At 45.8% G+C, this 24356-nt stretch overlaps 1 protein-coding gene across 3 annotated transcripts in view; it reads left to right on the top strand.

Annotated features, from left to right (window-relative positions):
- The window catches only part of CACNA1I (calcium voltage-gated channel subunit alpha1 I), a 1993092-nt gene that overhangs the window by 83683 nt on the left and 1885053 nt on the right, over window positions 1–24356 (top strand). For all 3 annotated transcript variants that reach the window (XM_069652938.1, XM_069652937.1, XM_069652936.1), the window contains exon 2: window positions 5042–5337. In XM_069652938.1, coding sequence (XP_069509039.1) covers window positions 5063–5337 — 275 coding nt within the window. In that variant the 5' untranslated portion in view covers window positions 5042–5062. The remainder of the gene's footprint in view (window positions 1–5041; window positions 5338–24356) is intronic.

Raw genomic sequence — 24356 nt, 5'->3', positions numbered from 1 at the left:
AGTCATGGCCAGTCTGATCTGGCCAGAAGCTCCTTTCCAATAGCACGCGTGGTGCCTTAGGCAGAGCTCCTTGACTCTTGCCTCTTGACTACAGTATAGGGGTCTGAAAGCCGGCGATCCGTGGTCTCTGTACCTGGCCTCCAGCGGCAGGCAGGCCGCTACCTTCTGCAGCCTCTGAAGCTGCTTGAGTGGGTACTGCATAAGGGTCTGATACGCAGCAGTGGTGTGATACGGGCATGACATTACCGGGACTCGCACCACCTTAGCCCCTTTCAGGTAGGCAAGATATAGAAAGGTTCCAGTAGGGTCCAGGGATGAAGCCTGGCTTGACGATAGCCATTACCTGGGGAGCCAGGAAGAGTTCATCAGCAATAAGGAAGAAGACATTATCACAGTGATTGGCCTTCACCCAAAGCATTGGATTCTACATGGACGGAGTAGTGCTAATGACAAGAACCCCATTCATGCCTGCATTGAGTCACAGCATATTATCACTCATCTAGGAGTTGAGGGCATCATATAGTTGCACTAGCAATCTGAGCCGATAGATTATTGTGTAGAAATTTCAATGAGGACCTCAGTAGCATCGGTTTAATGTTGGTCCCATAAGACAGACAATGGCTAGGGCTGATGAGAGGGATCAAGTGAATAGTAAAATCGGAGTGGGGCCAGAGCTAATCCGTACGCGACTGAGGCAATGGAAGACGCGCAACACTGAGCAATTGTATCTGCTAATGAGTGGCTGATACAGATATTCATCTCATTCCAGGGACATTGCTTTGAGGCCAGTGGGATGGAGACGTGTTATCAAGGTGGCATGATTGCTAATAATGAAAGTCACCAGTATACCCAATAACATCTGTGTGATGGATATGCCCTACTTTCGTCATCAACGGCTGAACATATCACACATTCTGTTCTGGGAACCATCAATGGCGTCATTATCTGCTGCAATCCTCTAGCGTTGTTACGTTGCCACCCTTTTCAGCAGCGCCTCTGCATGCACCCGTGGTTTGGAAGAAGGCTTCTTAACCGTAGGAGGAACTGAGCCTTTCTTGGACTCTTGTATTACCCACACCGTGAAAAGAGAAGGCATTAATAATAAAACCCACAGGCTCAGCCAATGCTGACTGGGCAGCCGAAGCTTTGAGGTTGAATGCTGGACAGATATACAGAACCGGTGCTACCCGTTTGCTGATGACCACTGGCAAAGTCCTCCTCTGGGAAGTACCTGCTAAGGTGTGATCTGTGAGCTAAACGTAGTCGTGGGCTGGACGTCTATCCGGCAGGAGGCCGCCCCCCCTCCATCACATGCTTCAAGTAATGGACCTTTTTCTCCGGCATCATTCCTGCCGTGCACCTTCAGGCAAAGGCTAAGTTAGCCTCCACACTGTAAGAATACACCATTTGCGCTTAGTTTGGCGCAGAAACAACAGTTTGGTGTTCATTATTTTTGTTCTGAGAGCCAGGGAGATAGATAGATTGATTGATTGATTGATTGATTTATTTATTTATTTGCAGGTGACCAATGTGGGCAAGAGAGTCAGAAGCAGGGCGGGTTCTATTTCAGAGAGGCATGGTTGTAGAGAGTGTAAGTTGAAAAGGACAGTAGTTTTCAATATCCGGTGAAAGGGATTGTATTCCTTTACCAGCCTGAGCTCCAAAGGCAAGGCATTCCAGATGTTTCCCAGTTTTTATATGTTTATTAATAACGCTGCTTAACAGCAATGAGCCTGTTAACCAGAGATTGCAGCCAGAGGGCCGCCATGCTCCAGGTCAGCGGCACAGGCACGGCTGCCTTTCCAAATAGTCAAGGAAGGCTTCCAGGGCTGTACAGTGCAGTGCCAGGAGTTGAGGACAGTGCTCATAGTGTATGGTCACTTGGGGTATGTAGAATGTTTCGACGATGCTTTCTTGCTACGCACTGACTGAAGGTTTCTCTGTTTCGTGCTCCCTATGCCTTCAGGCCAATGTTTGCCCTTACTAAAAATAAAAAAAATAATTCATATCAACAAGCAATCCCTTTTAGACTGGAGCTTGCACTTGTTGACGTGTATTTCTTTTTATTTCCGAGTTATGTTTAGTTTGCCCGAAGCCGCCAGGGTGATTTGAACATCTGATGATTGACGGCCTCCATGCTGAAATATTGAGGAACCGGCCTGTTCTCAGCAGATGCTCAAATCACCCTGACTGGCTCACACAATGTGATAGATGGTCAATGTGGTTGCGGGAGTCCATCAATAAAAGTCAGCACTGGGCCAGGGGGGTTGGCGGGCATCCATTAGAAGAGGTTCGGTGTCTGGAAAGTCTTCCCCGCGCTACCTGGAGCAGCGATGAGAAGGCCCCCCTCAGCTTCGGCCCAAGACACTGGTGCGTAGAAGGACAGAAGTCCAGTATTACATTATATGAGCCGCCATTCAGTGATAAACATGCTATCTACTCCATGTGGAGACATCTGAGATGTGCGTGAGAGAGGAGCCCGGGCACGGGGCATGGCTGACTGGCTATGCCGATTTCTACATTTCCCCCAGATAATGTAATGTAGAGCGTTTAACCCTAGTCGCATCCTGGGCGCGTTTGTGATGCTTTCCAGGTTACGGTCCAAAGTGCCTCTAAATGTTCCTGTTGATACACTTGGAAACACAATGCTGTCGTCTAAGCGCCTAACAAATGCTCAGGAAGTAAAAGAAGACATACATGAAAGGGGCAATAGGGAATTCCCTGATGAACCTCACACCCTGCAGCTGGGATGACTTTGGCTTCTGTTATCATTTCTCTGACCCGCCATCCGCCCTGCCCGTCTCGTGTAACCATGGGGATTGCCAGCACATCCTTGTGTTATTCGAGTTGGGCGCATTCATTCTAATGCCATTCGGGTTAAGGACTCGATAAGGAAAACGTTCATCAACAAATGCACAAATTAAGACAGGATACGGACCTGGTGAGCTCGAGGGTCCTGGGGTACCGGTGCCCAGACACACGAGAGCTCAAGGGTGACCCAATGATGTGGGTGAAGTTTGTTCCAATCAATTAAACAAACTAGCTAGAATGGTTCTCTCTCTAGGGCTGGTGGTGCTTAGACCCTCTTAAGGGTGTTTCCAGACAACAACAAAATCCAACAATTACTAACTTGTATGTCACCGAAATATAGAAATCAAACATGAATTCCAAGGAGACCAGAAGGAATGTTTTTCTAGTGTTCATTTGAACTTAATTCCCTCACTGTATTTAGGTATCCAGTTGACTGTCAGTTGCCTGCCATAAAGGCCCTCGGCTGGCTCTTGAATAAAAAGCACCCTCTAAAGTGTTAGGATACCTGAAGTTGCCTCTGTCGCTCGAAACTCCAGCAGCAGCAAACTCAGCAGTAGAGCGGCCATCAAGTCACTCCAAGGACAGGGCGAGAGGCTGCTGATCTGTGCATGGCACGGGTAGGAAGCTTGGCCTTCCTCTATTATCTGTTCCCTTCCTGGCATTTCCATGCTTAAATTGAATCTAGCAAAACTACTGCTCCATGCACGCTCATTTGCAATGCAAACAGAAATGTTCCATCCACAAGCTTCTGCAAAGTCTTCATTACACCTAAGAATACGCTCTAATTTAGACTGCAAGGGGCTCATGTCCAATGGGGGCGTAACGTTAATGGAAAATGGAAAAGCCTTGGCTTTTACACCTTCCATTAACCTTGCACCCCATATTCAATCATTTGTATTGCACAGATGAGTGGTGTAACACAATTTATCTTTCAACCACCTCTTTCCTCTCCACCATACAAATGCTCCAGCTTTTGCGCTGGCATGGATTTTCATACCGTGCAAATGCTGGAGACCCTTATGGGGTCCACTTGCTCATTTAATTTTCATTGTCTGATATTCCAACATTTGGAAGAGCATTTAATTTTAATTGTGAACACCGCCTACCATGTGAGCTTGGCAAGAAGCGCTCACAATCAAAAGTAAACACTGCCTAGCCTGCTAGCATGCCAGGCAGCGTTTACTCACTTTGCACTGCAGAGTGGAAATATGAAGACAAAAGGGGGCATACACGATTGCACCCCACAGTGCAAATGAGCATAATTTGGCGGCAGGGACCCGCTTACGTTAAAGTGTAAATGTAACCGGGTCCCACCGTCAAATTAATCATTTTTTCTAAATGAACTCCCAGGTTTTCAATTCACAGGTGCAGCAACTCCACATGTCCAAGTCAGCTGTGGGCATGTCCTCTTCAAGTGTGATGCACTGCCTCGCCTACTGGACACTTCACCAAATCCAAAGTCTTCTGCAATATGTGCATGAAGGCCTCTTCCTCGCCCTTGCCCACCCTTCCTAATCAGGCGTGGCAGCAGCTTCAGTGTAACAGCAATATAAGTAAAGCCAAAGACATAGTGACATCGTTTACACAATGTTAGAGCCGCAATAAGTACCCCCCTAATGATAATGATGTGTTATTTATATTGTGTTTTTGCCAAGAGCTTTACAGAGAATATAAATATATATCCACACAATATCACCCAAATAAAGTTGGTATTTATTTATCTACCTTGAATGGATGAAAGGCTGAGCTGGCCTTGCCGGGATTCAAACCTGCTAGGTCACACATAGATTGCAGCAGCAAGCGCTCATTTTGCTGAGCTATCTTACCCACGAATAGGTCATAACCTCTTGTCTTAATTGCATTGACGTGTTTGGGGTCTGCCTGAGCTATATTGCTCTACCCGGGAGTGGATATGGAGGAAGCAGTTTGACGCGGGTTCAGCATTGACAGCCCCAGTGCACCATGAGTTGAACGTATGGAGAGAGTGAACTGGTGCAGCAGTGCGATCCAGTGGCCAGTCACTGTGTGGCATTGGCTGAAGTCTCTTGGGGGAGCAGACACTTGTGTGGCAGGGACACCTGATGGCCAGTCAGAGTATTGCATGGACTGAGGGTCTGCTGTCACCCAGTGCCCATTGCAGAGTATTACAGTGCCTGTTGTGTATTTAGTCGCATTGTACATAACAGCAAAGCTCTAATTATCCTCTTTTTCTCCCTCTCTTTCTCTCCAGGATTAATTGCCCTCTGCCAACATGGCTGAGCGGACCTCCGGGCCCCCCTCTCCCACCTGCACCTGCCGCTCCAGCACCCAGTCCCCTGCCTTGGGAATACACCACCTGGACCACACGGAGCTGGGGGCTCCCGAGCTGCCCCCAGTGCCCCTCTCCCCAGACTCAGTTCCAGCTGAGGAGGTCGTTTCGCAACTGGACCCCGATGTGCCCTACCCAGACCTGGCTCCCGTCGTCTTCTTCTGCCTCAAGCAGACCAGCAGCCCTCGCAACTGGTGCATCAAGGTTGTGTGTAACCCATATCCTCTTTGTGTGGTTCATTGATGGCCCGGCTACTGGTAAGGTCAGGGGTCACAGTATTGAAAGCCTTGATGCCATGTGATGCAAGCATGCTGCTTTGGGTTTTGTGGTGGAATGGGATGATCATGGTATATAGACTGTGGTACCATGCAATAATCAACAAAACATTGACCTATGGAACTGGGAATAGCCTCTCAATACATTTATTTATTTCATAAATACCAATAAATGTTCAATTGTCAATTTCTAAAAACTTTTATTTGCATATCAAATTCATAAAAAATACTGGAACATTTCCACAGGCAAGTATCTACAAGTTCCACTCATACTCAATCACTCCTACCATTCATTCTGTTTTTTGCTTTTTCGTATCAGCTTATTGACATGTAAATATATGTGGCCTCATATATGGACGGCCTCCGACCCTAATTCCACATTACACAAAAGTCCTCCATTCGATTATCTGATGGTTCCGTCTGTGTGTTCCTAATTCCACCGACGTTCGTCTACAGGTGTTTCAGTCGTCTTTTTTCGGGGCGTTAACATTAATCGACCCTTCGTTCATACAACCTTCTTCAGGACAAAATTTAGGGGAGGTTCCTTATTCCCATAAGCATCGAGTAGGGTGAGTATCTCCACATAAAATACAATATACAATATCAAAACACGCTAAAACCAATTAAACTCAATATAATACTTTATCAACTAACCATAGGCTATTCCCACTTATTTGAACCACAATTAATGTGAAGGTATGATTCTAAATAATAATCATCATGACAATGTCTAAGGGTGACACATTTTTAACACCCAATTCCATTGTTAACTGGATTAATCCTGTCTACATCTCGGTATAGTAACCACTTTTATCTGGCCCCATTCAAAGATGCAAACAAACATGTTGGATCACTACTTGTGGAGCATTGTACTTACTCAACTAGATTGTGTCTCCCTTTTCTGTATTATTACAGGACATTTGAACTCTTTCCTCAAGAGGGATTCTTCGCAGCTCAATCTGGAGGGACCAATTAATTCTCAATGGCCCCTGAAACGAAAGAAAAGAGCACTTTCAAAGAGGGTTTGGATACAGCGGAGTCACTTTTTATATGTACATATATGTGAACCGACTCGATACTTACAACGGCTCCGATCTCATTGTGCATCAATTCTTAACAAGGAGCCGCTAAAACTTGCGGTCGTGATGTAATTTGACACAGTCTGTGGGCCAAAAAATGGGAAAAATTACTTTGTGCGTTCGTGTCAATTTACATCGAACTGATTGTGGTAACTTTCCTTCTATTACTTACTCCCTACACCTTATAGCTATTCCCCACGTCTCATGGTGACCTTTCTAATATACACCCCTTTGTGTACCTAAGCTTTGAACACGATCTATTAGATCTAGTATAAACCGTATTCTATTCCGTTCTCTCCCGCCATTTAGTTTTCTCTGTTGTTTTACAGGCAGCCATCCCCACTGACTCGCTTACCTTGCTTCTTCTCTTCAGAACCCAACTTCATGCCGTCTCGCTTTTCGTCGTCCAGCGTTGTCTTCCAGCATTGTTTACATAAACGCAGCACGGATTTATTTGTACTTACGTGTTAGTCGCGGTAGAAAGAGGACTAATGTTAGTGTTCCGGTCGTCACCATAAAGAATGGACTACTTGGCAACATTCACTTTCATTTTAGTCGCGATAAAGAACGGACTGCCTTTAATATTTTTCTCGTGAACATTGAGAATTTAACTATTTTCCTTACTCAAAATATTCCGTTCCCTCATACACTGACGTTGCATTAGATGTACATTTTCATATCTCACTGTTCTGGATATGATACGGCCGCAAAATTCTCATATTTGTGCATGTAGAGTGAAAAGAAGTTCTAGCACATTCCACATTTGTTTAGTGTGTTATCAAGGCTCCCCATTCCACCGAAACATTCAGGCCATTCTTCACCGTGTCTAAACGATATATCCATCGTTGTTCCAATTTGTGGAGCATAGTTGACATGTCCCCGCCTCTTTTTGGTAGTTTAATAGTCTGTAACACAAACCATCTCAGGTCGGTGTCTTTGTGTTGTTTCAGACTAAAGTGGTCCACTAAGGGCTTTTCCGCTACTTTGTTCCGAATACAGCTACGGTGTTCCCCTATTCGCTGTCTCACCTCTCTGGTTGTTTTTCCCACATACAACAAATTGCAGGGGCATCTGATAATATAGATAGCGTTCTTAGTACGACAGTTTGTGTGTGTTTTCATTTTCCATTTAGTCGCCCCATGATTGAACTCATGTCTGGTCTCTGTCAGTGGACAGGACACACAGTTGCCGCATTTATGATGGCCTGTTATTGGGGGTAAACCCCATTGGTTCAATATAGTTTGTTCTGAATTCGAATCTCTGTAAGTGTGCACTAGACGTTGTCTAAGATTTAGATTCTTTTTGAAGGCAAAAATGGGTTTCTTCAAGAGACTTCCTGCTTGTTTGATAAGGTCCCAGTTTCGGTTCACAATCTTTTTAATTTCATTGCTCACCGGATTAAAAGTAGTGACCCTCACTAATCTGTCTTGTTTCTTTTTTTCTTTTGGCACCAGGCATTCTTCTCTGTTCCTGTTCAGAGCCTTTTTTAGATTATTCTTTACCAACTTTCGTGGATAACCTCTGTCTAGTAGCCTTCCTGTTAGATCCTCTGCGTGTTTTTTGTATTCGTCCTTTTCGGTACAGGTTCTCTGTATCCTTAAAAACTGACCATAGGGTAAATTCTGGCGAAGGCCCACTGGGTGAAAGCTAGAGTAGTGTAGTAGTGTGTTTTTATCGGTTGTCTTCCGAAAGAGGGTGGTGACCAACTGCTGATGTGACTTCTTAATGAGTAGATCTAAAAAGCTTACCTGATTTCTATGCCATTCCATCGTATATTTGATATTGTTATCACATGTGTTTAACCACTGATGGAATTGGTTCAATGTTTCATTTGTACCCCTCCATATCATAAACACATCATCGATGTATCTGTACCAAGCCCGAAGGCCTTGCAGAGATTCGAATTCGGAACACACTATATTGAACCAATGGGGTTTACCCCCAATTACAGGCCATCATAAATGCGGCAACTGTGTGTCCTGCCCACTGACAGAGACCAGACATGAGTTCAATCATGGGGCGACTAAATGGAAAATGAAAACACACACGAACTGTCGTACTAAGAACGCTATCTATATCATCAGATGCCCCTGCAATTTGTTGTATGTGGGAAAAACAACCAGAGAGGTGAGACAGCGAATAGGGGAACACCGTAGCTGTATTCGGAACAAAGTAGCGGAAAAACCCTTAGTGGACCACTTTAGTCTGAAACAACACAAAGACACCGACCTGAGATGGTTTGTGTTACAGACTATTAAACTACCAAAAAGAAACTACCATGTCAACTATGCTCCACAAATTGGAACAACGATAGATATATCGTTTAGACACGGTGAAGAATGGCCTGAATGTTTTGGTGGAATGGGGAGCCTTGATAACACACTAAACAAATGTGGAATGTGCTAGAACTTCTTTTCACTCTAGATGCACAAATATGATAATTTTGCGGCCGTATCATATACAGAACAGTGAGATATGAAAATGTACATCTAATGCAACGTCAGTGTATGAGGGAATTGAATATTTTGAGTAAGGAAAATAGTTAAATTCTCAATGTTCACGAACGAAATATTAAAGGCAGTCCGTTCTTTATCGCGACTAAAATGAAAGTGAATGTTGCCAAGTAGTCCATTCTTTATGGTGGCGACCGGAACACTAACAGCAGTCCTCTTTCTCCGCGACTACCACGTAAGTACAAATAAATCTGCGCTGTGTTTATGTAAACAATGCCGGAAGACAACGCTGGACGACGAAAAGCGAGACGGCATGAAGTTGGGTTCTGAAGAGAAGAAGCAAGGTAAGCGAGTCAGTGGGGATGGCTGCCTGTAAAACAACAGAGAGAACTAAATGGCGGGAGAGCACGGAATAGAATACGGTTTCTACTAGAACTAATAGATCGTGTTCAAAGCTTAGGTACACGAAAGGGTGTATATTAGAAAGGTCACCATGAGACGTGGGGAATAGCTATAAGGTGTAGGGAGTAAGTAATAGAAGGAAAGTTACCACGATCAGTTCGATGTAAATTGACACGAATGCATAAAGTATTTTTCCCTTTTTTTGGCCCACAGACCGTGTCAAATTACATCACGACCACAAGTTTTAGCGGCTCCTTGTTAAGAATTGATGCACAATGAGATCGGAGCCGTTGTAAGTATCGAGTCGGCCCACATATATGTACATATAAAAAAGAGACTCCGCTGTATCCAAACCCGCTTTGAAAGTGCTCTTTTCTTTCGTTCCAGGGGCCATTGAGAATTAATTGGTCCCTCCAGATTGAGCTGCGAAGAATCCCTCTTGAGGAAAGAGTTTGAATGTCCTGTAATAATACAGAAAACGGAGACACAATCTAGTTGAGTAAGTCCAATGCTCCACAAGTAGTGATCCAACATGTTTGTTTGCATCTTTGAATGGGGCCAGATAAAAGTGGTTACTATACCGAGATGTAGACAGGATTAATCCAGTTAACAATGGAATTGGGTGTTAAAAATGTGTCACCCTTAGACATTGTTATGATGATTACTATTTAGAATCATACCTTCACATTAATTGTGGTTCAAATAAGTGAGAATAGCCTATGAGTATTATATTGAGTTTAATTCATTTTAGCGTGTTTTGATATCGTATATTGTATTTTAGGTGGTGATACTCACCCTAATCGATGCTTATGGGAATAAGGAACCTCCCCTAAATTTTGTCCTGAAGAAGGTTGTATGAACGAAGGGTCGATTAATGTTGACGTCCCAAAAAAAGACAACCGAAACACGTGTAGACGAACGTCGGTGTAATTAGGAACACACAGACGGAACCATCAGATAATCGAATGGAGGACTTTTGTGTAATGTGGAATTAGGGTCGGAGGCCGTCCATATATGAGGCCACATATATTTACATGTCAATAATCTAATACGAAAATACAAAAAATATAATGAATGGTAGGAGTGATTGAGTATGAGTGGAACTTGTAGATACTTACCTGTGGAAATGTTCCAGTATTTTTTATGAATTTGATATGCAAATAAAAGTTTTTAGAAATTGACAATTGAACATTTATTGGTATTTATGAAATAAATAAATGTATTGAGAGGCTATTCCCGGTTCCATAGGTCCATTTTTTGTTGATTATTATATGACGCCTGAAGGACCTGGGACTGTAATCAGGCACCCCTTTGTTTTATAATATTGTGGTACCATGCAGCCATCTTTGAGAATCATAGGTGTGACCGGCTGGGTGTCTTCCCTTTTGGGTTGAGAATGCATCCGATGATGCTTGATGCATCGCTTTCTGCTGAGATTCAGGTTGTCACATATTATATTTCCTAGGTCTGAAAAGTCATGTTGTTGCACATATGTGTTTAGAGTGGCATGAGGTTAGGTTGACTTGCCAGTGGATTGGCAGTCTCTTTGTTAGGTTGGCAGGAGGACTGGGATGGACCTGACAAGGATCGCCAGAGCACTCCATGCATTTGCTCCATCCGCAAACATCTTCCTCAAAGCCACAGGGAATGCCAGTCTCAGCCCTTCAGTTAAGGATCAGGACATTTGGTGGGAGCACGGTGGTCATAGAGGTTTGATGAAAGATAAGATATATCAATCTTGCCTGTAGCATGTCCTCATTAACTCAAGAGTCTGGAAGTTCAAGCCCTGTAATTCAGAGCTGCAAAGGTTGGGTAGCAGGCCAAATGAAGTCAGTAGAGTGGTGGATCTGACCAGTTTTGCGAGTGTGGTGTGCCGCGCGCACAGAATGCGTCGCACCAGTGGAAAGCTCCAGTCCTTGGTTCAGGATTGCCAGCACTGGGTGGGTGTTCGGAAAGTGGTTGCAGTGATCTGACCGTTGTTGGCTTCCATGTAGAGGGTTGCACATTGTCGTCCTAGGATTGGAAATGGACAATGGCAGGTGTTGGCGCAGTTGTAAGCAGCATTGACATTCATACTAATAGGTTCCCTGGAGTAAGTTATGCCATAGCGCAGCATGGAAATCTGAGGATTACACACTTCTTTGAACCGGGGTTGTGAAGTTGGTAGTAGCTTGGGGTTGGGAGGTGGGGGGGGGCAGTGCAGGGTTGGTTTGGTCAATGTTTGCTATAGTAGCATATGTTGTAGATCGGCCTTTTAGCGATTGGTCAGGTAACACACACACACAATTAGGCTTTCAACTATTTGCATACGTTTAGCTTGGCTGTAAAATCTTTTTGTAGGTTCTGTGTGTTGATTAACTCAGTCCTGTCATTATGGACTGGGTATAGAGATAGTGGCTGAATTAAGAGAGGTTTGGTGGCTTTTCTTTGTGCAGCTGTGGCTCTCTGCTAAAATCCAGCAGGAGCCATGCTCCAATGCTTTGAATTCAGTGGTTGTGAATGTGTGATTTGTAAAGCTATACAACAAAATGTGTCCAATCTATGGACACTCCCGTCCCCTGCACACCTTAATGCTGAGAAGTCCGCCAATGTTATTAGTACAAATAAAAGATGCCCATGTTTATTTCCAACGATATATTCAACACACACAACTCTATTGAAGTAATCTTAACTTCCTTATTCTTAATGTTCAAAAGGAGGCCAAATGTGCTCTACATGTTTCGGGGATCCTTTCCCCTTCTTCAGGAACAAACAACACTAAAGAAAAAATCAATAAGAAAAACAGTCCTACATGTATATTCCATAAATCCTATGTATCCGATTACATCATGTTCCATCCGATAGATATGCTGTGAATATCATCCCCGTGACCTGTATCAGCATGCCAGGGGGTGTACTGATTAGATACAATGGTATACTTTGAACAAGTATCAGTGTATCCTGAATAATTGGCAAAACGTCATTACTGACATTAAAGGACAAAAAAGTGTCATAGTATGTGAACCTTCACTGAATGGGCACCCACACAGGTAGGTTGAGGGGGAGTATTATACGAGTCTACCCGGCCTCTTAAACTTATTCCAATCTTAAATGAAGACCCATAGCAAGGTTCTAGGAGTCGCAAACAAAATAGTAAGTTCACTCATATGTATTCACTTAACTATAATCTAACTTGTACAATGTGGAGCCGTTCTCAACTCAGCCTTCCTATCCCAAGAGTATTGAGCTCCAACATTCAACCACTTTCCTTTTCATGCTGTAGGATCACCAGTTTTTCAGCGCTTCACAGCAAACCGCAGAGGGATTTTTCTGAAAGGTAATAGAGACCGATAAATATATCAGGCTGTGTTGCTCCTTACAGCGTGTCACACGTCCTATGGTACAAGTGCGAGCGGTATATACATTTATACGTTTTAGCAGACTCCTCAATCTTCTTTCTGCACCTACCTCCACTAGTCTAGTCTGCCGTGTATTCCAATGCCGACGTCCTCCGTCTGAAAGTACAACCCGGAAGCAGAGTTGCAAGGATTGATAGTCACACGCACGGAGATCTCGAGGGAGCCCCGTCGCGGGAACGCATGTGTCAACATTACAATGTGTACCATTACGCTCAGTTATATAATACGGGTGCCATCTTTAGAGGGACCTCCTCCCCCTTCTGCATCATTAAAGGAAGTCGTGTATTTGAAACCAGTCATACCTAGAGGGGGCGTGGTATTCTAAAATGACCTATGAAACAATTCGAATTACTGTTTCATCAGAGTCTGCATAAAGAGGGTGCAAAGTAGCGTGGAACCGCCAATTCATATAGCCCTTTATATTCTATCCTGGGAGATGAGAGTGGCGGAATGTAGTGCTGACCCACTAATAGCACGTGCTGTTCACAGTATACCTTACATTATAGAGTTCAGGGCGGACTACCTGCCATTTGGAGTCATCATGTGCGGGGGGTGGAGCGTGGGGGGGAGGGACGTGCTCACACAACCCCAAGGATCATGCTCTGTCGCAACATTCAAGCTGTAATCACTATTTGTGTAACCTGAGAACATTCCCTGCATATAATTAAGCAGTTTAAAAAAATGTAACCCAACTGTTCATTTGTATGTGCAAATTCTAGAATCATGAATCATTCATCATGTAGCATTTTAAAGCTGGCACGCCATGTGCTGGTGTCTGCTTTGTGAGGGATGGTGTTGGATGGATGTGACGTGCAATGAGCCATGTTGGACTTGGACATGGAAGGCTGCCAGTGCTGTAAGGAAGAGGGAGACCGGTGGCATGGCTGATGATTGATTGATAGTGTATTTACACAATGTGTTTCAAAGCGCTTCAAGGCAAGGGAGGGAGCGAAGGAAAATACAATGACATTCTTACAAGGCCTTGAAACAATTAAGAATGTGAAATTAGCTATCGTACTAGGCTTGGTGACATTTCAGATAGTGCAAGAGCTTAGACAAAGATAGGGAGGGGAGGAAGGAGAGCAGAACAGACAAGCGACTATCGTACTAGGCCGGACGACATTTACTGGTAGTGCCGGAGATTGACAGAAGGTGCGAGAGAGGGTGGAGGGAGGAGATGAGGAACAAAACAAGCAACTATCGTACTAGGCCGGACGACATTTCAGATAGTGCAAGAGCAATGACAAATATAAGGATAAGAGGAAGGAGATGAGAACAGACAAGTGACTATCCTACTAGGCCTGACGACATTTCTGATGGAGCCGGAGATAGAAAAGAGGTGCGGGACGGGGGGAGAAGGGAGGCGGAGAGGGACAAAACAAGTGACTATCGTACTAGGCCTGACAACATTTCAAGTAGTGCTGGAGGGGTAGAGGGTGGAACAAACGAGGAGGGAGCGGGAGGAAAACAAACAAGTGACTATCGTACTAGGCCTGACAACATTTCTGGTAGAGCCGGAGATAGACAAGAGGTGCGGGACGGGGGGAGAAGGGAGGAGGAGAGGGACAAAACAAGTGACTGTCGTACTAGGCCTGACAACATTTCAGGTAGTGCTGGAGGGGTAGAGGGTGGAACAAACGAGGAGGGAGCGGGAGGAAAACAAACAAGTGACTATCATACTAGGTCTGATGACATTTCGAATAGAGTAAGTGCAAAGAATAAAGTAAGGGGAGGGGGAGAGGGGAGAGGTAAAAAGATAGGGAGAGGAAGAGAAGACTGAGTGGTGAAAGAGAACAGAGGCAAGAAGTGGGAGGGGGCAAAATACAACAGGCAGGCACACAGGCTTAACAAGCAAGCATACAGCAGGGTGGGGCAGATCACAGTGAACAGGCAGGCTGGCAGGCATCACAAGCATACAGCAGGGTGGGGGGAGCGTAGTATAGAGGCAGGCAAGAAGACATCACAAGCATACAGCAGTGTGGAGCGAAGTACAACAGGCAGGCACACAGGCATAACAAGCAAGCATACAGCAGGGTGGGGCAGAGCGCAGTGAACAGGCAGGCTAGCATGCATCACAAGCATACAGCAGGGTGGGGGGTGTAGTATAGAGGCAGGCAAGCAGAGATCACAAGCATACAGCAGTGGGGAGAGAAGTACAACAGGCAGGCACACAGGCATAACAAGCAAGCATACAATAGGGGGAGCAAAGTACAGCAGGCATGCATACAGGCATCACAGACAAGCATACAGCAGGGGGAGCATAGTAGAGAGGCAGGCAAGCAGACATCATGAGCATACACCAGGTATGATGAACGAAACAACTGGCCATAGACAGGAGCCATAGGAGCTCAAAGGAATATGCAGGGCTGAATGCAGACACAGCCAAGGCACTGGCTCCCCACCTGCAGGGCAGGACCCTGTTTAGTTTGGGCTGTTAGGTGGTACTTTTGCGCAACCTATAAACCGGAACTATTGCATTAGAGCACAGATAGCGAGAAATGGCATATGACAGGGACTCAAAGCTTGTAGGTGGTGTGTATTTGCCCACACATTGATGGCCCATGGCCATGCTAATCCCCATGACCATTCCTAGGAGTTCCTGACCCTCCCTGCCCAAAACACCGCCTCATGGGCACTCTTAGAGCTTGCTTTAATCAAGCCTTATCATTGAACTTTGCACTCAAAGTGCCTGCTAGTGTTTTCTCAAAGCAGTCTTCTGAGAATTAAAGACTTAATTGGAGCTGCAAACACGCTACTTGTATAATAAAGATGGCTTAACCCAGTCTGCCTTCAGCCACTCGATTTATAAGCACTATGTGTGCCCTTCACTGAAGTCCTGTTAAAAACAAGCATTGGCAAAGCCAACAGTTGTGCTGTGTGTATATGAATATAGCACTGCTATTAGATGACCAGTTCCTCTCACCATTTTGCACCTTCAACCACCAATAGCCAGGAAATACAAATACGGCAGTGCTGTTCCCATGCCTACACAAAACCCCCAACGGTTGGCATTGCCCATGCTTGTTTCTCTTTTGATTTTAGCAGAGGAATAGCTGCAATGCACATCCATTTGTCATTAAACGTCCTAGATTGGCCTATAGGAAAATGTAGGTATGTTCTAACGGGCGAGGGCACGGGCCTGTCGGGGAATCCTCTGGCAGCCTGCAGGTGCCTGGCATGGGCACATCTCCCGGTCTGCGCTGAGCACAGCACTGACAGAGAAGCCTTTGTTCTCGCACACTCGAGGTGACGGCTTGTCTAATTACTGATCAAAACGTGCTAAGCTTCAAAGCCAAAGGCAAGTGCCAGCCGCGCCTGAAGCCTCACGGCTGCTGGGGGAAAACACACAGACAGCAAAGGCAACCCCTCCTTTGCCAGTCTCATATGATCAACTACACCGACTTTATGCAGAAGAGGGATCGTGCCTTGGGCCTGTAGTGTCCTGTCCTCTTTCTTTGTCCATGACACTGATGTAAGGGAGGAAGCGTGCCATGGACAGGAAGAGGCAGGGCCAGTTCAAATTGAATAGACTAATACAGAAGACGTGCGACCTGACCATCCATGTGGCGTCTGCATTGTCTGAGTGTAAGAGGATGGCTCCATATGGTTGGAGTGTCGCACCCTTCCTCTGTTGGCATAACAAGGGGCATAATATGACCTACTGCCGTGGACCCGATCGCACGAGTCCAACATAGTTTACTGCCCCTTAATGGCTTCCAGATACCGGCGACCACTAATTTTGGGCTGATGCCCCATACTCTGAAAACCCTATGCATACAAAATGGCAGTCGGCCAAACCTCTCCAGCTGCCCCATGGAAACAGCTTGAGTATCTCCAGCCCATTGTTCATACTACCTCTGTGCTATCCAGCAGACCACCCTCATCCCGTCACCAGTCTGAAAATCTTCAACAGGACCAGCACTAACGCCAGAAGTATACCCAAACCTATTGCTCCTGGAGTTAAATTCCTGGTTTTAAGTTAGGGGTCCTTCACGGAACACCAAATGTCTTATTAGGTTGTCAGGAAATGACCGAAAACTTTGCCCTCACAATTGCGACGGCCGAAATGCCCAACTTTTCTTTTTAAACACCCCCTTTACACCACATATATATGTGGGGGGGTGGAATATTATAAAAATATGGGGGGCTTGGGAGGCCTCCCCCTGCATATCTATGCGGTGTAAAGGAGGTTTAATAAAAAAATATAAAAATAAAAACTCGCCATTTTTGGCTGTTGCAATTATGTGTGGTCGCAGTGATCACATAGATCCAGTTGTCAGATCTAACCCCACAAAGTGTGTGACCATTAGAAGTGACTTGTTAATAGGATCCAATGAACTCCTGAAGTCAGTCCCATCGCGTGCACTGTCCTCTTCTTATCTCCTGCCCGTGCAAGGGGAGCCAATTTTCGATCCCGGGCCTTTATCAGTTGAAAATTGTGCTACGAAAAGGGGACCTATGTCAGACTCTCCAAAAGCTGCATGCAGAGCTAGAGAAAGTCTACAGGAGGTTTCCTGCTCTGAAGCCTTGCCACAGTGTCCTGGGGACAGCAGGGAACGGAGGATATGTGAGAGTCGCTGAGAAGGATCTCCAGGGAGCTTAATTGACTCCCTAGGACACCAAACAGCCATAGCTCTTCAGCTTCAAACACAGCCACGTAAGGCCAAAGGCCAACTACAATACACTGTTTTATTTCATGCTGCCACTTTCTACAAGCTGCCTAACAGTGGCTCTGCTTCCTGAACGCTGCCTGCCTGCTACTACAGTACACCATCTGACTCTCTTCTCCCAACTGCTCAATTTCCTTGACCCTTCCCAAAACCCCACCCACCTTCCATTTTCAGGGGATCCCCCCCATGCTCCCCAAATGCTGAGCCTGCTAATTTCCTGCCGCATTCCATTTTATGGGGTGCTTTTCCTGGCCAAATCTCTGTAGTCCTGTCTCAATCACCCATTTTAGCACTCCTACCCTAGTTCCGCCTCAAACAGTTTCCCCTTCCCTTTTCCACCCTCACCTGCATCCTCAGGAGGTTGCTCACCTAGCCCTGCATGCTTGGCCTCTTCCACTTCCTCTTCACTTGTGACATTTCCTGTGTGGGGTCTCTCGAGGGCGTCACCGGAAACGTGCTTTAGAGGCCCCATATCACAATACACACATCAGCCTGGCACAGAGGCATGGGAAGTTCTGTGCAACAAGGAAAGCAATCGATTTCACCAAATTATAGAATTCAGTCAAAACAGAATCCACCACAATCCAAGGGCAATTCATACCAGCCACAATCCACCACCTCAGCAGTAAACCAAACCCGCTCTTCCAACCTACACCTACCCGATTCAGTCTTTGAAAGCAGTCATGAAAATGGAAAAAAGAATTCAGCAGGCAGACAGGGTTTGAAATACCCTCGAAGAGCCCTTTTTTTGGTCACATGCTCTCTGAAAGACAAGGCGTTGCATACATTTTAAAAAAGAAGGGTCCGGACGTCAATCAACCGAGAACATGCGGCCGCTGGCCAAGGCAAGCACTTCAATGACACCTTAAAGTATGATTGGGTGTTATCAGCATTCTAATGGCGGAGGGGCCGTAACTGGCCACCAGGCCTCACAATGGCACTGCACGCAGATTGATTAAGATTGTAGATGTACTGGAGCAGCGTGGCACACTCACAGGGAATGGGGGAAGGGAGGCGTGGTGGAGGACCCCCTCTGTACAGCACTACATGTAGTGATGCACTTCCTTACACCTATCAAAATTCCCCTTTCAGGCAAATCAGTTCCCAAGCCTGAAACACCTCCACTGTTGAAAGTCCTTTCCTGGCACCGCTCCAGCTCTTTCAAGCAGCCTTTTGTGGTATAAGTGCAGAGGTTGTGTCAGTGCCTTTCAATTGTTTCAAGTGAAATTGGTCCCCACACTTTTCACGCCCGCACGGACTGAAAAGAAAGTGGGCATTTTGGGGGTTCAGATGCCCACTGGCTGCCTCCCTTTTTCCTGCAGTCCAGGGGACTTGAACATGTTATTTCATATTCTGCACACCAGGCACCAGCTGCCTTGCTTTGAATGTTGCCACTGGGCCAGGCACCATTTGGGGGTGTAGTACTACACATATTCACTAAGGAATCCTCTTTAGCGTGATCTTGTATACATGTAACCCAGTAAGGAAGAGGGTAACATGTTTTGAAGTATGAGAAACAAAACGAATTGTTTTCCAATAATTCTTCAAAATCCTTATATAATTATTGTGGATTCAGATTAAGGGCACCAGGGATCAAAATTGCATCAATTGAAACTGCTTGTGCCGAAACAACATACATACAATTTTTCCAATGCCTTTTTGCCTTTGCAAACCTTAAACAACCCCACATCAGTGTAGTTTTGATGCTGACATATGGAGGGGGGCCCCCAGAAAGTCATAGGGGCCCCCAGAAATCATTCTGAAATCACCTTCAGCCATTATAGCATTCGCAACTTACCGTTTCCACATCGGATGCTGAAGAAACTGAACTGCCTGCATCTCCTGCAGCCACCACTGCAGGAGAGAAGAGGGAAAGCATCTGGGGCAAATCATAACCCGCACCCTCCCGACTTGAGCTGATCCAACTGAATCCCTGTAAGCGTGGATGCTCTCCCCTACAAACTTGTGTCCAGTGACCAAGCCGAAATATCACCCCTAACCAGGAGGTTCTCTGTGAATTGGAACTGCACAACAGCAACTGGGTGGCACTTTAAAATATTAAGAGTATATCTCCCATATCTGAAGAGTTTAGAAGTTTCATTGATGAATTCTACAAATGTAAACAAAGCTTGTCCTAGGAGCCTAATGGAAAGTTGTCTAAGCCATGAACGTGGGACATTAAACCACAAGAACATAGACATAGACATGAAAGAAACACTAACCATTGTTAACCAAGAACGCAAAACTGCCAGTGATTTGTGGTTGGATCAGTTGGTAGTCTGGGAGGCCAGTTTATAAGATATTGGACTACTCCATCTTGGAGTGTATTATGGTCCTGACCACAGCTGTGTAAAGGTGTAGGGGGATGGGGAGCAGCCATCATCGAAATTGACGGAGCAGAAAGCAACAGCTCTTTGTGTGACTGTTCTGAGGTTGTCACCTATATAATGTGCAAGGTTTTTGATAGAGTGAGAAAATGTGATGATGAGATTAAAAGAAGAGTCAGCCGAGGTGGGCAGAGGAGCACAGAGGTATGAGGTGGCAACAATTAGCAATTAGGTGTTGGATTTTTTGCGTGTGAGTCAATTTTAATCATCCCGTCGTCTAGTCAGTCTTAGCAGCTTGGTGTGGTGATGGTGAATTGGCCGTGGGCACTGATATCTTTGAAGTGTTTTGGTATGTGTCATCACTGGAGCAGATATTACGGATGGATTATTTGAAGGGGTGAATGAGGAGGAGTATGTTAATGTTAAAGAAGATGGTAAAGGGGGCCCTCAGGTCATAAGTGCTCAGGGAACGCAGCTTGCGGTGAAAGCACCATGCTCGGCACTTTGCTTTCTGAAGAAGGAAGAATGTGTTGAAGTTGTGGTGTGAGGCGCTGATGACAGAATTTTTTGTATCTGTACGGATGTGGGCGGGACCTGTGCCAAAGACAGCAGACAGGTCGAGGAGGATGACCATAGTAAATGGGCTGTCAGCGACGTTGGCCAGGGCGCTGCGTGGAACTGAGGCAAACCAACGCTACTGCCCTGCTTCAGTAACATACTTGACTGACCGTGGCTCTTGAGGTGGTTAGTTCCTAAGAAGGAGCAAAAACCAACAACCAGACACCCTGACAGCTCATTGGTTGCTGCACCTAATCAACAAAAACTTCCATCCACATATTTGTATATATCGTATCGTTATATCTAGCTATCCTCATCGTCAGAAAGGAAGATACTGCATTGATATCGCTCGCTCTTCAGTGTTACGCTCTTTCTGTTCAATGAAGATGATATAAAGAGCTGTGGGCTGAAAGGTGGCATTAATTCGGTATGCCAAACAATGCACTGCAGGAAGGTGTACAATTGTGGAGAAGGGTGCTTTGTAAATATGTTTCTCCCAGAATCGTTTTGCTAAATAGCTTGATTCCCTGGATTCTAGTGGCCAGCTCGAGGGTTTTGCCCTCTCATGAAAGTGTGAGTTTTCTTTAAAGCCTTGAGTTGGGTGGTCACTGCTTTCCCCAAGATCTTGGGTGACCTGAGGGGACTCGCTATGAGACGTGCGTGAGTGGGTTTGTTCCAAACCAGCCAGGTTTTTCTTTAGACCTCCCATTTGAATGGGATACACTCAGACTCCTAGGTTGTGTAGGCGTGCATGATGTGAGTAAGTGCAGGCATCAGCCTATCAGGACACTGCTTGACTACAAAGACACAGATGGTAGCTCCTTGAGTCTTCAATGGGCAGCTGTTGTAGAGGCGGGACTTGGTTTGCATGAGGCCAGTGCGTGAAAAAGAACTGAGCAGGGGAGAGAAGAAGACGAGGATTTAATATAAGTGGCACAGGGCCTAAGTTATGTCAGTTCCTCTTTCTGGAACCGTTTCGATGAAGGAGTGGTAATCAGAGCACAGTTAAAAACAGAGGAAGATGGGCGCTACAGCTCCCATTAGCTAGTACATCCTTTGTGGATATTCCTGACCGACAGCAATCTCCTCCAAGGCCCAGAAGGGGTCTGTGTCAGACCTTACTATCTCAGCAGCCTTCAGACACTGAACCCTATCTTAGCACACCGCTCTGGCCCTCTCATTCTATTATCTGTGAAAAAATGTCAAAACATTTGGCCACCCAAAAATGAGACGATAAGAGTGTGAATTTTTCAAAACCTAACTGTAGACAAACTAGGTAATTTGATGGCTCTTGGCTTATCTAAAGGGAGAAAAACATTGTTGGGAAGTCTAGAGCCTCTTATTAGAACACTACCACGTCAAGCAAAATCAACGAGCAGGCCCTTCCATCTCTAAATAGGAAGACAGAATCAGCACAATGCTCCTGAGCTGAGCTTAGTAAGACAACCTTTACGGGCTTTTGAAAATCAATGGTTCCAAACCCATATCCCATCTCTGAGTAGCCTTCTAAATGCCTTTAGTAAACAATGCTAAGATGACCTCTGCAAGGCAACAGCCTCTTACTACTCCAAGTCTCAAGTGGACCTTGTAAAGAATTGCCCAAAGATCTCTCACAAGTAGAAAGACACACACACTAGAACCGAGGCAGCAATCACCTTCTCGACTGAGAAAGGGCTGGAAGTTGCATTTCCTCCCCCCCCCCCCCCCGGGAAGGCCGCTCAGCCAATCAGGTGGCTGCGGGCGAGAATGCACAATTCCCAGCCGCTGTCCCAGCCACCCAAGGCCCATCCCCGGGTGGTGCTTTTTTTTCTTTCAATCCCCGCCCCCCAAAATTACCTGATTCCCCTGCCACACTCTTCACTGACCCATGGGACCAGCCACACTCTCCACTGACCCACGGGACCAGCACATTGTGTACCGGTCATGTCTGGCCACCATAGACATGGAAAAGGGACTTAGTCACTTTTTCCATATGGGAGTGTCCATCTTTGTTTTCTTCTCCATTTTTCATCGGGAGATCGGCTGCACAAGCAGTGCTGATCTCCCGATGAAAAATTGTGAAAGCCATTCGCACCCAGGACACACCTCGGGGTGCAAATAGCTTTCATGCCCTGCCAGGAGGGCGGACATGGCCTTTAATGGCTAACAGCCGAGCTGCCTTAGCTCGGGCCAGCAGGCCGTCAAAGGCCATGTCTGCCCTCCTGGAAAAGCATGAAAGCCATAGAATAGAGTTCTGAAAAAATCTAAATGCAAGCAAGACATATCAGGAACTGCTTCAGGAAATGTAATCCACACTCTATGGCCTACAGTACACCAGGTGGCTGGAGCCATACCGAAGCCTTCTAAAAAACATTGCTTCTCTTAAACACAGCACACCCGTTTTAAGCATCACCTGGGTCCTAACTGCTGGAGTCCTAAACATCCTCACTAGCTTAAGGGAAATTCCCTTAATGCTCTAAAAAGACCACACATATTCCATTGAGCAGCACAATTGCTATCCCATTACAGACAGGGTTCGAAATGAAGGCCGAAAGAGCGGGAAGTAAAACCAGCTCCTGGGTACCAGCCATCCCCCAGTAAGCAGGAGCTACTGCTGGGAGCCAGGGGTGAGCACACAGCACACTACACATCTTTCTTCCACATGATGTGCACACTTTACATTTATGGCCATTATGTATGATCCATTATGTTTAAAAGTGTCCCAATTCGTCTTTATTAACATTCACAAACACTCAAAATGAATGTTACATATGCATGCTTGTAAAGCACCAGTTGGCCTGGGGAGACAAACGTAGCTCCTGGTAGCTGTTGGTTTCAAGCTAAGCAGCCTCTCCTAAGGAGGAAGCAGGGGCTAAATAGCTCCTAGTTCCCAGCAGTTTCGAACCCTGACATGCTTTATGTCCCCGGTGGCCCCTATCAACAACTGCATTATTTCACAACTAACTAAATTCAGCTCGGGACACCAGGCACTGGGTGAACATCTGAGTTTAGACTTTGCAGCTGCAACCAACCCCGGTTCACCTGCAAGTGGTGGAGCGCTATGCCCCTTGCATAATGACGAGGACTGCTTCCGCATTCTACTAGACCAGGCAACGGGGCCCTTCCCTACAACATAGCCTCAATCTGAGCTATTGCCTCTCAATCACACAACTGCACAAACGCGTCAATTACACAAATGCTTTACTGCACCCAAAGGGTGGAGGCCGAAGGCCATGCGACTCCACGCGTACGGATTTCAAAATGGCCAGCGCATTGTTCAATACGTCACTTCCATATGTGGCATTGCCATAATCATACCTCCATTGCTTCTCTACCGTGCAGTAGCTTTCACATTACAGCCCCCTGAAACTACCGCAATTCCTTCTCCATCGCATATCCACTCTGCCCTATCATTAACCCTTCCCACTCCTCCACCTGCTGCCAGTCCTTTCTCAGTTCTATCAATTTCTCACGCCGCACTAAATGCAACACTGCACTTACGTCGACTTACCATTCTCAGTTCTATCAATTTCTCACGCCGCACTAAATGCAACACTGCACTTACGTCGATTTATCAACATTAACCCCTTGTATAGCATGCACTGTCTCTGATATAGTCCTCTCACGCCACCTTCTCTACCACTCTTCCATAATAAAGCAATGGTCACGTCCTCCAAACGTCACCTCTGCCTGCAGTATCACAGCATGGTCCTCCTTTGGCCCCCAATCTACACTCTGCCACTAGGATGTCCCTCACCGACCTAGGGGCATGCTGCAAGATTTGTGGCAGCATTGCTATTGGCCAGCAGCAGGGGTGCAATGAAACCTACGTTTCGGGGCGCGGGGGTTGGAGGGCTAACCCTTCATATGTTGGGAGAGGTGCTAAGTTCAGAGGCGGTGTGGGAGGAGAACACCTATTTGTGTGGGGGCATCTAACTTCTTTACACATTCTAATGAGCCTATTCTAGTGCAGATTCAATGTTACCCGCATCTACTCGTGTGCAAGTCAATGAAAATGCGCTTCCTGTTTTTCACGTGCATTTTATTTTGTTTAACCTGTCTTCCAATTTCAAAATAATATCAGCTCTTTTGATTA

The sequence above is a fragment of the Ambystoma mexicanum genome, chromosome 3q, assembly GCF_040938575.1.
Source record: "Ambystoma mexicanum isolate Mex_15411 chromosome 3q, UKY_AmexF1_1, whole genome shotgun sequence".
In the NCBI taxonomy this organism is placed as follows: Eukaryota; Metazoa; Chordata; class Amphibia; order Caudata; family Ambystomatidae; genus Ambystoma; species Ambystoma mexicanum.
This window is presented reverse-complemented; position numbering and strand designations above follow the sequence as displayed.